The sequence below is a fragment of the Myripristis murdjan genome, chromosome 16 (assembly GCF_902150065.1).
Source record: "Myripristis murdjan chromosome 16, fMyrMur1.1, whole genome shotgun sequence".
NCBI lineage: Eukaryota > Metazoa > Chordata > Actinopteri > Holocentriformes > Holocentridae > Myripristis > Myripristis murdjan.
Window position 1 is genome coordinate 21,830,001 of NC_043995.1, and position 17,294 is coordinate 21,847,294.

A 17,294-nucleotide genomic window follows, 5' to 3' on the forward strand; every position below is an offset into this window, starting at 1 on the left:
GGAGCTGAGCCGAGGAAACAGCGTCATCCTCCCGCATCGACGCTTGCGATTGGTCTTTGTTGCGCTGCTCGGTGCGACTTGTTGTTGACAGATCAGCCCAACAACAAGAAGGTGAGTCTGGCTACATTACACGTAAAGCCACATAACAGGGATAAAAGTCGAGGCACCCGTTTTTGACCACCCAGGGCCTGTTTTGTTTTTGCGAGCTAATGAAGCCAGGCCCTGCTCAGGCTAACGTTACAGCCGTGCGATGTTAACGTCAGCTAAGACGTTATTAGCGCAAATGTAAATGCTAATTCAGCTCTGTTTTATATCAGTTATATACTTCATATCATTCTTCAAAAGCTATCACTAATATCTAGTTAGGGCGTTGTTATGTGAACCGCTGCCAAACAACTGAAGTTATTGAATGCTTGTTTCCTTGTTTTTGTTTTTTTTTTTTTCCCCTCAGTGAAACGTGACTGGTTACGTAAGTGTCAAAGGTAACTCCGGTTGCTGGGCGTTTGAAGAGACACTTGTCCCTTTGGCCTCGGGCAGCTTTTGTAGATATTAACCGAACCGGAAAAAAACACGACACATTCCCCATTTTTTTTTCTCTTTCTTTGGCATTTGCGGGTTTCAAGGTAGCACCCACCGTGGCCGTGAAACTCTAGGTATGTTGCTGAATTTGTTTTGTCTGGCCTGGAAAACAAGCAGTGTCGTTTAGCAAGCGGGACAAAGTGTAAATGCTGCTTCTCTGCTTACCAGTGCTTTCTGTCACATTTTCCCTTTTCTCAGTCGACTTACCCACTGGTTTGTAAGGCTAAAGCAGTGGGCAGCAAACCCTTTGACACCACTCTCCACCTTTTATATTGGAGGAACAGAGATAAGCCACCTTTTCAGGGAGATTTTTCTAGATAAATTCAACGTATACAGCTTGATAACACCAGTGCCAAATGTATATACTACATCAGGATGTAGGCCTAACAATCAAAGCACAAATACATCATTTTGCATTGTAATGCTTTTTTGCGTTTGATATTAGTGCTTCGTTGTCTTGTGACAATAAATCTTATGGTGAGATCAGTGCATGTTTAATATTTTGTTCCTGAATTATTTCGACACAGGTTGGAAGGTGGAGAAGAAGGGCTAATTCCTGATGATGGCCCATTACCCAGGATACTCTCTCAGGGACACACTTTACTGGGATGAAACAGAATGCCTCAACTACTATGGGATGCTGTCCCTGCATGAAGTTTTTGAAATCGTCAGTGCTCAGCTGACCGAGACGGATATTGACGTGCTCTCTTTCCTTCTGAATGAAAGCTTCTCTGTATCGCACCCCCTCGACCCAGCAGGCTGGACAGTCGAGCCTCGTTTGGGGGATCCAGACTGCCCAGGTGTGTCCCCCAGCCCTGAACTGCTAAAGGCTTGGAAGAGGTTACAGCCTCAGGGTTCCCCGTGTTCCTCATTCACGTTATACAAGCCGAGTAGTGGTCTAGAGTTGCTGCTGGAGTTGGAGAGGCGAGGGTACATCAGTGAGGGCAACTTGGAACCACTACTGCAACTTCTGAGAGTCCTCACTCGTCATGATCTTCTCCCTTTTGTGTCTCGCAAGAGAAGGAGGACAGGTATGCTGAGTGATGTACCGGTTGCTGTGGTGGTATGTTGCTTGGATGTTGTCAGTGCTCTTCTTTGTTGTTGTAGCAAAGTGGTTTAGTTTTAAAACCTTTTTTTTTTTTTTTTGCTGTTTACCTCTCAGTATCCCCAGAGAGAATTGGACGGAAGTGCGGGATAGAGAATGGAGAGCTGATGTGCCACTCTGGACAGAGACACAACTGCAGACAGACAGAAATACCAATGCGAAACTTCATGCAGGACTGGAGAAGTGGTAAGTGCACTATAGTTTACAATTTCTCTGGGCGAATTCAGAGTTTTTGGAGTTGAGTCGTCCTTTAGTTTGCTTTATTCAATGTAAACCAAACTTAATGTAAATCAAATTTAATCTAAAGCATTCATTTGTGTTTAAAGTGATAGTTCAGGTTCTAACTATTGGTGTTTACTACGCCATACGAGTGTGATAGAGCTTCCAGGTTTGACTCATCGACACCTTCCTTATCTTGAATGAGCGCTTCACTAGAACTGGTCCTCTCAAAAATGGAACGGATCTAGTCCAGCATGCAACACAATGTTGAGCGCTGACCCAAAGCTGAAAAAATGTTTTGAACCATGCATAATAATATATAGGTTGTTTGTGATTCATTATCAATGCTCTGCTCCAGCCTCTTGCTCACTAACTTTGTTCATTCATGCAACAGAGAATTACACTTGGAGGATCTATGACACTTGTATGGAGTAGCAAATGCCACTATATGGTTAAGAACCATAACTATGACTTAAAAAATGATTGAAACAAAAAAATGTGCTGGAAAAGCAGAAGGTGGCCTTGAAGATGACACTTCTCTGAGGGGAAAATACCCATTGATCAGAGCAACAGCAGCAGTTATGCTTATTTTATGCTTATTTTCAAACGTTGGCATGTATGGTTGTACAAAGAATCAGGCACCGATAAATTTTACTGGCTGTATTCTAGTTTTGGATGTGGTGAGGAACAGAGAAAATAAGGGCAAGCGTAAATACCTATCAGAGCATAATGACGGTTTATGCTCAAAAATGTCAGAGTAACCCTGTAAAATATTTTTAAAAAGATCACGTTTGTGTTCATGACTGACTTAATTCCATGCTTGTCCTGCCAGATGTTTACCCTCCCATGCCTGGGCAAGTCCCCAGGAGGAGGAGGAAGAAGAGGGGCCATGGCTGGAGCCGCAGGCCCAAGAAACCGTGCAGGCAGGACCAGCTGCCTCCTCCTCCACCACCAGAAAAAGTCTGTTGCGGTAAGAGCAGCCTCAAAATTTGCACCCAAACTCCTTCTTAGCTTTCCATCCTCACCTTGTTATTTCCATCTCACTCTTCCTTCTTGTGAGTCATTTCCTTTTCTTTTCTTTTTTTTTTTTTTTAACTGTCAGCTCTATAATCTGTAACTTCCTTTTTAATCTTTTAACACCTTCTCTAGCATCACCGTGTTCCCTGTTGTTTTGTCTCTTTCACTGTGACATAGTTCTTCCACCCTCAACCCCAGCTTAGCTCATCTGGTCATTTCCACCAGACCTCCACTGACTAACAAACAAGAATTTTGCATCAACCTCCGCCTGCTTTCACTATAAGTCGGCGCATCAGATTTTAAAACAGAGTCCATCTTTACAATATCTCCCCCAGTTAATTGCCCTGTCTTCAGTGTTCTTCATCAGTTTTAGCCATTCTGTTTTGTTCTGAGCCAACTAGCTTTAAAGGGAAATTACACTCTGATATAACATGCATACTTTTCAGCAACCACGCCCCCATGTAAATGCACAAAAATTGCACACTTACATTTTTTCCTTCAGTTGTCTGCTTTCAGCATCGCTGTTCCTGCCAGAGACCAGTGTCCTAATTCACTGCCATTTGTTTTTAGTGCCTCTCCTACAATAATAACTATAAGAACTATAAACTAAACTATAAACTAACTATGGTTGCAGTAATTTCAATGGAATAGGCAATTCTGAATAAAGGATGTTTATTTTTATATCTGAGGATAATGTTGTTGGCAGTGCAGAGCAACATTTGTGTTGAAATATGTCATAATGCAGTCTGACACAGTGCCTGAAAAAATTGTTCAACCACTGATAGTTGTTGGTAACTTAAAAGTGATTGCAGACAAACTCGTGAATTCCTATAAAGAAGAGACAGAGAAATCACTCCATAGATTCCCTAGCTGCTGTAGTTTGTTGATACTTACGAGCAGTTATTTTATGCAGGGCGATTAAAAACGAATGGAAGTGGATTAGGACCTTGACAGCTGGGAGAAACGGCGATGCTGACTGCATTTTTAGAAGTGCTTTTACATGGAGATAAGGCTGCTGAAAACTAAGAATGTTATAACGAAGTGAAATGTCACTAAAATCATGGTGTGGCGTCGCTGATCTTAATAGATTCATCATTCTTCTACCTCCTAACATTGCAAAAGAATTTGATCTTTGCCATGTCAGTGATAATTCCATACAAGTCCAGCACCTTAAAAAAACACACACACACACACACAAATGCAGGCATGGCAGGTAACCTTTAACAGGCCCAAAGTCATTGTGTTATCCTCTTGAAAGAGGATGTGTTGCTCTCAGACTATGTGTCATTTGTAAGCTTTGCCCACTTTGTTACTGGCAGCATAGGTTTTTGAAAATAAATTCTTAATGAATAATAATGAGCAATCCACATTCAGTCAGGAAACTCGGATTGGCCTAACTCAGTGGCACACCTTTACAAGCAAACCGGTCTACAGACACACATTTTAATGCGAAGCCTTTTAAATGACACATCCTCGCTCACTGTTAAGCTGGTTGTGCAAACTGCGACTTGTGCTGCTGGTCTCTCCTATCACAAGAATCCTGCCGCTCTTGTTCAGCCAGCCACTTCCCAACTCCGCCTGCCAACATAATCTGCTGTTATGGGAGGTGCGTACTTTCTGAGTCAAGTCTAGCAGCAGCAAGCTGTAAAAAAGATGTGTTCTGCCAAAACCACATTTAGCCTACTGCTATGTCACAACCATTTACAAACTTAATTGATATCAATGTGTGAGTTGTCCTGACTGAAATAAAACAAATCTCAAATTATAGCATGCATTTTGCCAACTTCTGAGCGAATGATGCTTCGAGACACCCCCTAAACAGAATATTTCACTTAACAAAAAGTCAAAAATGTGCCAGTACTGTTCACCCACAGTTTCAAGAAAAATTAAGGTGCGGTTCCACATATGGTATATTATCAGTTTTTTGCTTTGAGCTTGCAGCTTTGCACACCTTTTGACATCTGTCTTCCTAGGCCTGTGGGTTTATTCTCATGTTCCTGTAAATCATCGGGGCTTCATAATAAATAGCACACCAGAAATACACTAGCGAGCCCTTTGCCGCACTGACAGACGACCACAATAGTGGGATTTGGGCTGCAAAATGTCAGCATGCTTTCACAGCTAAAAGGGCCTCTTGAAAAGCCTGTTGAACTGCGCAGAATTCAAAAGGAAGACTCTGTCACCAGATGTGCCACTGTCCTGAAAAAGAAATGAACCTCTGAGCAACAATAAGTTTTGCTTATGGGTTTCCTGTCCTCCCAGCGTCAAAGTCATGCATGAAAAACTGAGCACTCACTCTAATAGTCTTAATCATTACTCATTTTGATTTTGTGCCCATGAGACCCATTATGTGCTTGAAGCTGCATGACTGGGGACTTAAAGGGGAATGCTACCCATTTTTAGAATTCACAAATGGTACTCCTGTGCTCCAGGACAATTCAGGCGACCCTTTCTAGTATATCACCATAATTTCCTTTGATTTCCTTTGATACACTGAACATGGCTTACATAGAATTCATAAATAATCATCGTTTCATGTGTGACACAATGTGACAATCAGAAATTTAGAAACTTCATCACAAAATCCACTGGAATGTTCATCCCAGCAATGCCACATCAGCTTTCTGATTCTCATGCATCAAATCAACACTGATTTTACCTTGGGAGTATTATGTGGCAGCCATCATAACAGCATTTGCCAAATGACTATTCAAGAGTGTAGATTTGAATAGGATTGACTGTTCTATCAACTCAAGTTCTACGGTTAAGTCAGTACTTGTGAACATGCACCACTCTTTCCTAAAGCTGACCCTCGCATTTGAGATGTCACTAGAACTGTGCCAACAGCTGATGTGATAGAACGATTGTCCTGGCCAAAATGATCTTGTATTGTTTATGCGTTCTGATTAATTATTTAAAAAGATGAAAACCCTTAGGAGGATTTGACAGGGGTGGTGACAGGGCTTGAGACTAAAGGGTGTCCCGTCGTCCTGCGAATGGAAAAAAAAAACATGTTTGGAACGGACATACGTCTTTCACAGGAAGCTTCCAGGACAAAATTAGAATTTGGGGATTTTATTATGAGACTCGTGAGACCTGTAAACAATACATCACAGCACATACAAGACTCTGAAATGTTCCTGTGATAGCAATCATTGTTCCAGTAATGCCAGCAGTAATATCAGTTGCCCTATTTAGAGAGAGCAGATGACCCGCAAATCGCCTACCAACACGAGAACTAGGCCTACATCTTACCTTGGTCAGCCCACAAGTCAGGACAGGACAGGGACGAGGATATATAGGCGACTCTGAGTTGAAACAGGGACCTGGGTCTGACTGAGTTGCTGTCAGATCCTCATTTTTGTTGCATTGAGTCATGGTTATCCAGCTGGCTCAGTGAGCTGAAATATTTACCTTTTTAGAAAGTGACATCTGGAGTTCAAATCTCGAGAGGGCACATGCCGTGTTTTCAGTCTCCTCACCGTGAACTGTCACATTCGGTGGAAATAGACTAAACTTAAGCGGGCAGTACAATTAGAGAGACAAAATGATGAAAGAACACCCTAGTGGACAGATGAGCTGAAGCCAAAGTTTAACTCAGCCAGCAATGTGACGTTTGGATCAAACACGGGTCGCAGGAGGTATCAGAGGTAGAAAAGACAGAAGAAAAAGTCTCCATATTTCAGGTTGTTTTTTCTTCTCGTAACTTTTATCCTTTTGTGAAGCACTTTATAACCTGGGTTTTGCTATAAATGCTATATGAATAAAATATTTCTTATTTACGGTGACATCACAAATTTAAGGGTTCCCCCTTTAGGACAGAGTTATGCAAGTTCACAAATATTGACTGAACAGTTCTGGAGCACAGAAATAATGTGAATTGTTAAAATTTATTCTTATCCATACTCCTCAGGCTGTTTGTCATCTCATTTTCACTCTCACATTCTTAACATGTTGAGTTTTTATCTCCCTGTCTTAATAAAACACATGCAACATCAGGGAGATTGTGTCCCTGCATCTGTTTCTTTATCTGGCCCCTTCATTTCCTTCTTTCCCCCTTATTTCACCTTTTTCTTTAACCAAACAGATTATTTTCAGCTGCTGTTGTTAGGAACCCAATCTGGTAGGTTGTCTTCCGTCCTTTTGGCCACGCTTTGATACACTTGCCCTGTCAAAGCTAGTCTCAGTCCTTGTTCTGCCTTATTCCCAAGTTTGAAACTAAGTTGGCCATAAGCGCCAACTGGCAAGCCCCACATGCTCTGCTGAAAATCAGTTTTAAACAACTTATTTTAAAGTTAATCTGGCTCCACATAATCCATTGGCAATGTGCTCCGCTTCTGTTACTGCCTCAATGCTAGTTCGTCACCGCAATAAGATTGAGCTAACATTCACAATACGTGAAATTGAAACACTGAAATGAAATGTGCTTGTCATTCATGCAGACCTTCTCAACTATTCTATGCTTTTCATTGCGTGTTGGTCAAAACATCTCTATCTCTACTAAGGCTCAATGATTTCTGAATTTAAATAGACAGTCATCTAACAATGAAGACAGCCCTTCTTAGCTGTGCAGGTTAAGAGTAATGTGCCTGTTACTGTAAACTTGTTGCTGTCTTGACCTCGCATTTGATCCCACCAGGTTGACTCAGGATTGTGACTCAGATCGAGTAACCTAGGAAACAAAGGAACATGGAGAGAGAGGGAGGCTGGGGAACAAAACAAAAAAAGTGTCACGCCACTGTGTCCATACATACTGCAGTGTGTGTGATCAGCTCAGTCGTTCGCACTCTCACAAGTCTGGTCCGATGCCTAAGGTAAAGAGGCCCTCCCCCTTCTTACAACAGGGGGCGGTGCCGTCACTATGCTCTGTATTCGATGCCTGTGTATCATAGTATAGCTGCCCTCCTCCCTATCCCCCTCAGAGATAAAAAGATTGCTCTCAAAAACTGTCCTGTAATGTTCTTAAGTGTTGTGCACTGTGGATGAGAAAATGATGTGTTACAGTCAATGATTCCTAAATGTCTCTCTTTCCGGTGAGGGATGTTGGTGTCAGTGTTTCACAGAACTGACAGAGTCCTCAGCAGTATGCTTAAATATTGAATCTTATCCAAGTTCAAAGCTAACATACCAAAAACAAAATCCTCGATAAATTTTACCAGAGAAAAAAAAAATGTTTTATTGTGTATAAATCTTGGAGGAACACTTCACCCAAAACTATTTTTTGTGCAATTTCCATTTTTATGTCATTCGCTCACCCTGAACTGCATGCCTCCAGGAAAACAGAGGTTCAAAAAACTGTTGCCATTTCTATCAGGATCGGGGTGACTTTGACAAACAGCAGCAAAAAGGATATGAAGTTCAAATCATTGTCAAATTCTCAAACTTTACATGCAGCGTAAGCAAGAAGTCCTACTCACTCTTTGCCTACACTTGAGCTTCATTCGTCACTGCTTGTGCATGAGACATTTTCCAGAATTTGTTTATTTAGCATTTTCTCAGTGAGAGTACATTGGTTTGGGACATCCTGAACATATGGATGAAGAGTCAGGATTTGGATTACTCCACAGTTTCACAATTTCAGACAGACTTTTTCATATCCTTCTTGCTGCTGTCTGTCAAAATCACCAATCGGCTCCATATTTTTTTTTTTTTTTTTTAATTGCTACAGTTTTTGGAACCTTTGTTTTCCATGAGGCACATGATAACTCACACGCCAACCTTTTTTTCAGACAGTCAAGACAAATATATGCAGTAGTTCATTCAAGACAATATTTAGTTTTTGGGTTAAGTGTCCTTGTTTATTTTACATTCCCTGACATCTACTTTGTAGATAATGGTAAGCTTTTTTTGTAGGCATATTTCTCTTAATTGGAATTTTCTTGGTGGAATTAACTGTTCCCATTTGTGGCAGATTGATTCAGGCCATTAAAAAAAAATTGACTATTGTCACCAACACCTGTCCTGAGATTTAAACAACTCCAGTCAAAATGGCTAACTAAAATGTTACATAAACCAGCCTAAAGCTCTCAAAATGCAAGCTGAGATTGGGTGCAAGTCCCTTTCTTAGGTCTGACCCTGGACTCTATTTCAAAGAACCTAAAATGGTTGCCAACAGAAAGCTGGTGAAAAAGCCTCTGTAACCTTTACTCAAGCAGTTCTGAGGAAAATAACCCAACAGTGCTCTGCTGAGGGAAGCTCCTGCTGTATCTTATCTCTGTGCCCCGTGTGAGCCCTGGGAGTGTGTGTGTCAAGAGGGAGCAGAGATAGATAGGGCAGTTCAGTCCAATGCTGGCCCCCAGCATTCAGACAGACCTCGAATACTCCCTTACCTGTCATGATTCATCTCTGAGATCATTTTCAGTGAGGTGTCTCAATTACATTCTGAAAGTGACAGCTGCTGTTATGAACGCCCATAAGGTGTTGTAACGTAAGCTCAGTAGTAGTGGTTTTGTGCTGTCTAAATGGGATGCTTGTGAAGGCCCTGACTTGTTAAAATGGCCGCTGTTGATTAATGTTATAGTTGAGGCCAACGTAATTGGTTTGTGAAGGTTAGGCTAAGGAAATCGGTCAAGGAAAGGGTAGTCTCAAGCAACCCACTTAGACACTACCACGTAATGTTATGGATCTACAGTAAAAGCAATTCTGACCTGATTAACTTTTCGTTGCCAGCTGTAGCCCTGTCTCAAACCTCATTACAACTAATAGAAAGTGAGTGCTGTGCCTTGCCTGCTTGTTCTTGAAAAAACAAACCCGTGGAAGGATATCCAACCCACCTGTGCTTGTCTCTTTCTCTCTCTCTCTTTCTCTCCTTTCTCTATATTCACAGTTCTAAACAGACCAACCTGTGTGTAAGGAAAACACTATCCTCACACACAATGAGAGGGAGAGAACGAACACTAAATGCTCAAACCACGCAAAACGGTACAGAGTGGTTTTTGTCTAAGGGGAGCAGAGAGAGTTCTGTCTGCCTGTCTCTCAATATTCCCCTAACTCTCCACTCTCTTGGTCAGTCGTTCAGCAGAAAAACGGATCGATAAAGAGTTGAAGCTCTCCGCACCAAGTGACTCCTCGTAAATGGGTACTTAAACTTTTTTTGGTGGGGTGAGATGGAGGAAGCCAAACGGGCTTGGTGTTTAAAGGGAGAAAATGAAAGCTGTGCTTCCTAATGTCCTGTCTAAGTGGATCTCTCTGTGTCTGATGAAGCGTGAAGTGCTCTGTAACCCTAACAAAATGACTATCACTGTGTTCCTGTGCTTTTAAATGGCCTTCTCCACTGTGCCACTATCTCCACTGCCATCCTGCTCACTATGAAATGGGAGGCAGAAATGGAGGCCATCCATAAATACAGTAATTGCATGAAGGGCAGGTGTTTATCACAGCCCCCACACAGTGTAATGATCCAAAAGGTCAAACTGTTACTGTCCTTGTACTTAATATTTCACATAGTCATACTGAATATTGTATTTGAATATAAAAGTTGACCCATTTTGAGTTTTCTTTCACCCATGAGATAGGTGCTGTATTTGACATTCTGTGAAAGTTTTCCCCTCGGAGTAGAGAAATGCTTAGCAAACACATCCTGTCACTGCTGATTTGACACCATGCTTGCAAGGAAGAGATATCTAAATCCTCTAAGTGCAGTCATGATATGTGGTATTATGAGGTGCCCCTGTAAGAATCAAACTCTGCCATCTCTGTTTTTTTTTTTTCCCCCCATGGATTTAACTGCAGAAATACAATTATAGACTAACATATCATTTGTGAGAAATCTTGGTGGAGAAGAGGATTAATAGCATCATGTCAAACTAAGAATTCAATATCTTTTGTCTTTATTTTACTTCGGTCAAACTCCTGTACAAATATAGCAAAAGTGTGTCATATTATTGTACAACAATATTGCCTCCATGAAGAAAACACTAATGAAGTCGTCCTGTATACATTTTTTTTTGTTAATACAAATATGTGAATTCAGTGTTCTCCTTCCTTAATTGAATTTGAGGATCCTTTTATTTCCTGCCTTTTATACTTTAAACATGTTCTTAAACCCTTGGCTAACTTTGGTTAGTCTCCCCTTTTGATTCAGTCCTCTTCATTTGTATAGTATCCTCATTACAGCCTTATGAGGCATGAAAGGAAAAGCCAATGTTTGGCTTTCACTCTCTTATAAATGTTAAGAGATGCAAAATCGATGCCTTAATTCAACATTTGCATTTCTAATGTTGACATTTTCCAAAGTTTATCCCTCTTGAGTCTTACACCATTCCCTATAGCCCCAAACAAATATGAATGGAGAGAGAGTAAACATGACTCATTAAGTGAAACAAGCCACAAAAGGCATGAAAAAAATTATGGCTTCAGTTAATCCTGCACAGGTCTCCAGACTAAGATTTTAAATTTCAATTGATGAGTATTAATGTGTAATTGACTGCTGGTCCTTTTATGGTTACTTGTGAGGAGATTGTCCTTCTGTGCCTTAACTGAGACTTGGTTCATTATCTTCCCATCAGAGTCATAGGTATATGTACTCTATACACATAGCTCTGGCTCTGAAGGAGGTTGCGAGATATTCTGTGCTGTTCTGAGAAATATGCTGTACACTGCTACAATATTAAGTGTTTCTCTTTTGAATCTTTGGACGCTTACTCAACTTATTATTGTCGTCCTTGAGCTGTTTTATTTTGAGTGCAGTCGCTAAGTTGATCACTTTTTTTCCTTCTTGAAATTTTCACCTGGGTAGTCCCTGAAAAGTCTGATGGTGAGAAGCAGGGAGGTTTTGGTTGGGCTGGGTTTCAAACACCTGGAGATATACAGAATTGTGCAATTATGACTTCTAAACTGCTTGGAAAATTGCTTCTGTGCACTTAAAAAAAAAAGATTAAGATGAGACTTTCATTAATAAACAAGATATTGATATTTTACTGTTCCTTGTGCCATAAAATACACTGTGCTTTTGTATAGAGGCCAAACAGCACTGCTTTACAGCATGCACTGCCATCAATATTAATTTGTAATCCAGAACATTCACTCCCCCATTATTAAGTTATACACTACATCTACTTCCTTTACTCACCCAAGCAGAGAGCAGATACTCAGCTAACTCAGCAGTCTGCATATGCATGTTGTATCTGCCCCACTTAGCTGTCCAGCCACCCTCATTAAATTTGCACAATTACATAGAGGTCTGGCTTAGGCAGGCTTTCAGTATTAGACTACTACCAAGCTATTTTGCAATTAAATTGTAACAGTGCCTATGTACAAGAATAACAAAATACAACCTCACTGTTTATTCAGCTTAACACGTATAGGCCCTGTTAATAAATTCTACTAACTAATGAATGTGCAAACACATTCTAACGCACTAATGTTCAAGCATGCTAAACTAAAGCTTAGACCAACCAAGCCAATGCTAATACAAGGCTAACCCTGTTAAGCTCTCTAGCTGAAGTACTTTGTACCCCAGTTAGCATGCTTCCTAGTCATCCACAACCAGTCACAAGCTGCCATCACTGCCTCTGACATTCTTAATCACCCACTTTGCTGACAATGTTAATATCACTTTGTGTTGCCTGCTAAAATTGTCCATAAACGCAATACACAGACCACTGTTGACACCTGACCGCCATGCATGTTTTGTGCATGCATGAGATTGAGTAACTCTCAATCCCAGGAGGGAGTGGTAGTCTTAAAAAAAAAAAAAAAAAACAGTTGGCCAGAACCTTCAGGAACACAAAAGGCATATTAAATCAAACTGGCATTAACCCATCATTTTTGTGCCACTGTGAATCTGCTCATACATTTTTGTTACACAAATAAGGAATATGTATGATGACTGTGTGCAGCTGGTGCAGGTTGTCAGCCCATGGCCTTTAACTTGTGGAGGGTTCTTTAAGGTTTGTTTACCACAACTTACTAGAGCACAGTAACAAAACAACCATATTTCTGTTTATCTTCTTGTGCCCTGATTCATGTCCCACCAACAGCTGCTGCAGTCAGCTCAATATGCTGGATCAGCCAGTTGGCCACGAGCCAGGGCCAATGCACTTGGTACACCTGGTGATGTCTTCTTCCCTGAAGACATGTAGTATAGCATGAATCCAAGGATCTCGGGCAGGGTCCTCACCTACCCATTGGCAATGATTTTGGGGAGAGGACCTCACACAAGTTGCACCTAAGATGGATATAATGTGGTTTGCCCCATAGTTCTCTCTAATTCATCCCCTGCCATGGCACACCTTGCTCCTCCTGTTGATGCATTCAATATACAACCATTTTTCTCCTCCCAAATGAAAGCGCCTTGCTTCAGAGATGTGGCCCGATTCCTAGGCCTACACTCACGGTCCTTGTTGCACCTGCCCTGCCCAACAGTATTCTTATGTCAAAGTGCTGACTGATTTCTATCCTGCTAATACAATAGTAGCTGCACTCTTGACTGGTTGATCCTTAGATTTTGTTAGAATCATCTCCAGCCTTAGCCTTTACACATTTAAACTCAGCTGCTAGGCTAGATGTAGGTAGTTCCATTATTCCTTTTCCATACAAAGCTACACTGACATTGTGAGACTCCATATCATTTCCTGACATGAGCTGACCAGCCTCTCTACCTTCTCCACTTTTGATAATGAAGCAAAAATGAAACTGTTACAGTGCAATGGGTGTCATACATGCCTATTTCTGTATACCTCTGGTCAAAGGGGTTGGAGCGGGAGGGATGGATTTTTGTTGCAGCAAAAGTCATCAAGCAGCGGGTTTCCACTCCAAGCTCTGGAATAATGACATGAGAGGACGAGCTCAGCGGGGCTCTTGCTCAGTACAGTATGTATCCTCTGACCTTTCTCACTGTGCTGTTGCATGACCGCCAATCCTGTTACTGTGGAACGTCAGGGGCCTATCTGTTCTCAGAATTAAACATGTTGATCAGTAAGAATCTGGTGGTTTAAAACTGGGTTGGAACAGTAGTGCTTCAGGGCTTTGAGTTTTCATCGACACAGCTAAGTTGCCTTGATTACACCCACCATACTATTTGCTTAATTACATCACGGTATCAAGTAAATGTCACTGTATACGAGGCGAACACTGAGAGAAATGGTTTGGTCCACTATTGTCCAACTGACCTTAAAGCTTTAAATTATGAAATGGGCTGGGAAAGGAAGGAATTACGCTAATGGTCTCCTCGCGAATGCCTCTCTTGACTCTACAAAGCATAACTTCCTTTTCACAAAACCAGATTCTTAGAGGGTTGCAGCAACAGTATTAAGCGTAATGAGCACAGCCTGGTTGGTATAGCTCTGCTGCCTTACCGCTGCATAATTAACTTTGCTCTGCCCTGCTGCACCATTGTATTTGCTGTTTTGTCAGGCTTTTATCAAAGGAAATATCCTCAAGTATTTCGACGTAATGTCTTATTCAAGTCAGTCTGCTCAATGTGTCACAATCTCCTCTTGGAAACAGTGCTCTTGACCCCTCCTAAAATCCCTGCTTGATCTAATGCACTAGTGTAAAGTATATGAGTTGAATTTGTTAATGATTTGGTGTTTTTGTCCCTGTTTCTCTTCCCTTTGTTTTGACTTCATGACCCCTCTTCTACCCCTTCTGTCATGACGTGGCCCTGTTCAATCTGATAATCCAATCATTCATCACTTCTTCTCACTTCTTCCATGGCTCTAATCTGTCCCCTCCTTCCCTCCTTCCCTCCTTCTCTTGCTCTTCGCTGGTTTCTTTTCCCTTTTCTACAATGTCTTCCTATTTGTATTCCTGTATCACCTCTACCCATCCCTCACTGTATCTTTGCTTTGTCTTCTTATAATTCACTCTTTCTCCCCTCTACTCTGTCTCTACCATTACTCTGCCCCTCACTTCTTTCCTCCCCCCACCCCTTTCTTCACCACCTCTTCCCCTCTCCCCTTTCCCATTAGCAGATATCCGACTGCGGGTCCGGGCTGAGTACCTCGAGCATGACTCGGTACTTCGCGGTGGTGTCTCCTCGGACAAGCAGCAGCCCCTGGAGCGGCAGTTTGAGTTGTTCAGCCGAGCCAGCTCGCTGCTGCGTGCCAGGGACCTGGGCTCCATCATCTGCAACATCAAGTTTACAGAGCTGGACAACCTAGAGGCCTTCTGGGGGGACTACCTCAGTGGGGCCCTGCTGGAGGCTCTGAAGGGCGTCTTCATCACCGACTCCCTGAGAATGGCGGCGGGCTCAGAGGGTGTCCGTCTGCTGATCAGCGTGGACCAGGATGACTATGAGGAGGGTCGAAGGGTGCTCTTAGCTAGGAGAATGCGGTCATCCATCAATGGTAGGCAGACAGGAGAGTGACTGGGCTGCACAGGCTGTTCAATATTACCTGCAACTCCTTGGTGTTTATTTTACAAGGGTTGAGATATGGATGATCTTAGCTGAGTATTGTACCAACATTTATAGTTGCTAACTTTTAGCTATTGATCACATCTTACCCATTTGTAGTTGCAATTTGATACATGCAATAACCACTAGATGGCAGGCCTTACCATTGCTTTTTGCTGTGCATAGAGTCTCATAAATTTAGAATCTCAGATTTAAACTTAATATTAATACATGCAAATGAAAACAAGAGATGTTAAAATTGATAGTTGTCCTTTGTGATTCATGTGCAGGTCCTGCTCTGTAGGATGCCAGGATGAAAAAAGGATGACTCAAAATGAAGAGCAGGCTCATTTTTCTTCTTGGTCTCTCTCAGCAAGAGCCGTAAACAAGCAGACCTCTTCCAGAGGATCAACGGTAAAGCACACCATGACTTTATCAAACTTGAATAAAAAGAAGATAACAGGCCAGACCACACATAACTATCTATTGTTGACACATGCAGGTGCTCAGTCTGTCAAAGCTCAGACTGCCTTTACACAAACTTACACAGACACTAATTTATAGACAGAAATCACAACCGATCTGCCTATCATCCATCCAAGTTTATATTTTGCACAGACAGTGGACTGCCAGATGCCAAACTGTGATTCTTAGAAATCTGCACACACACTTAGACCACTGCACAGTGCAAAGCAAGATATGATTTGATTTCGCTGAAATGTTCGCCTTGAGAGGGGAACTGTTAACAGGCTATTATGGTTTGTAGAACAGATTAAAAACATAAACTGAGTGGCCAAGAAAATATTAAATGATGGTTTGTGTTTGGATCAAATAAAATTTTGTGAGAATTGAACGCCGATGACAAAAAGGATGGTGGTCAGTACAGAGCAGCCTTTGTGTCTAACTTTGGTTCTGGAGAGCCCAGTCTACACACACGCACACACCCACATATAAAAAAAAAACACTGGGACTCCTAGCTCTGTGTGCCACGATAAACCAACTTGTGATTGCCGTGGTCAGTGGACATGGCAGGTGCCAGTAGATGACAGCAGTGATTAGGGCTGGGCCTCAGTGGACCATGGAAGATTCATCATCACAAGCTTGTCAAAAGCAACCGGGATAATGCAATGGCGGCTTGTATATCCGGGCTTCCAGCTAGGCCTCAGCAAGTGCTTCTCTCAGCAAGTAAAGCACAGGACAGTGCGTCGGTCAATAGAAGTGATGTTGGGGAGATCAAAATCAAAAGTGCACATCCCAGCTCCACTCAGCCCTGCTATGTAGGCCCAGTAGAGTGGCTCACGGACAGCTGTCTACTCACCCTGCTGGAACTAATGCCTGGACTTCACTCATAGAAGACGATCAATAAGGCCCCTCACTCTAAGTCCCTTCATACAAGCACAACTTAAGCGGACAGGCTGCTTGCTACTGTCTGAATTGCAGGGCTCTGCCGGGTCAGGCAGAGGCACCCACAGGGAGGGACATGGGATATAACATCAAGTTTCATTTTGTGTGTTTTTGGTATAAGCATTTCTTAATGTATGTTTGTACTGTTCATTGGGGGAAAAAAACATTTAAAAAATCACTTTGGGGGGATTTTTTTTTTTTTTTTTTTTTTTTTTTGTTAAAAAAAATAGACATTTACTTTTGGCATGTCAAGTCTTTTTGTGGAAATGTTAATATATTAGAACTAATTTCTGGTGACAATAAAGATTTATTGGAATAAACATGTTTAGATGTTATTTTAATTGAAAAAACAAACAAAAATATTTTCACACAAAGGAATCTGTTAATCTCATTTAATTACAAAAAAAAAACTACAGAGCACTGGAAGTGTTCCATGTTCACACTGAACCTATAACAATATTTTGTGTCAACAACAAATACAGCAAGTGAAATGGGATATTAAGAACATCTTAAAAATTGAAGATGTCAGTTGTTATGCAGCACTGCACAGCATGTATTTAAATATTTTAAATAGTACTTGAATCGCCTGTATTGTGTCTGTAAGAAGTTAAAATCATAAATATTTGACTACAG

The 17,294-nt window shown here is 41.6% G+C and overlaps 1 protein-coding gene and 1 long non-coding RNA gene across 5 annotated transcripts in view; both read left to right on the top strand.

Annotated features, from left to right (window-relative positions):
• The window catches only part of dedd1 (death effector domain-containing 1), a 17,023-nt gene extending 42 nt beyond the window's left edge, over positions 1-16,981 (top strand). The window contains exons 1-6 of one of the 4 annotated variants that reach the window (XM_030073080.1): positions 1-111; positions 1,107-1,610; positions 1,742-1,870; positions 2,736-2,873; positions 14,833-15,210; positions 15,548-16,981. The exon at positions 1-111 is cut by the window's left edge and continues 42 nt beyond it. In XM_030073080.1, coding sequence (XP_029928940.1) covers positions 1,139-1,610; positions 1,742-1,870; positions 2,736-2,873; positions 14,833-15,210; positions 15,548-15,561 — 1,131 coding nt within the window. In that variant the 5' untranslated portion in view covers positions 1-111; positions 1,107-1,138 and the 3' untranslated portion in view covers positions 15,562-16,981. Of the gene's footprint in view, positions 112-455; positions 654-1,106; positions 1,611-1,741; positions 1,871-2,735; positions 2,874-14,832; positions 15,211-15,547 lie in introns of those variants that run through there. The other 3 variants (XM_030073079.1, XM_030073083.1, XM_030073081.1) reach the window with 3 other exon arrangements.
• LOC115374287 (uncharacterized) lies at positions 2,880-12,654 on the top strand. Its single transcript, XR_003929601.1, has 2 exons — positions 2,880-7,734; positions 9,747-12,654. It is a non-coding gene; the product is annotated as an uncharacterized LOC115374287 (long non-coding RNA).
• Positions 16,982-17,294: the final 313 nt, after the last annotated feature.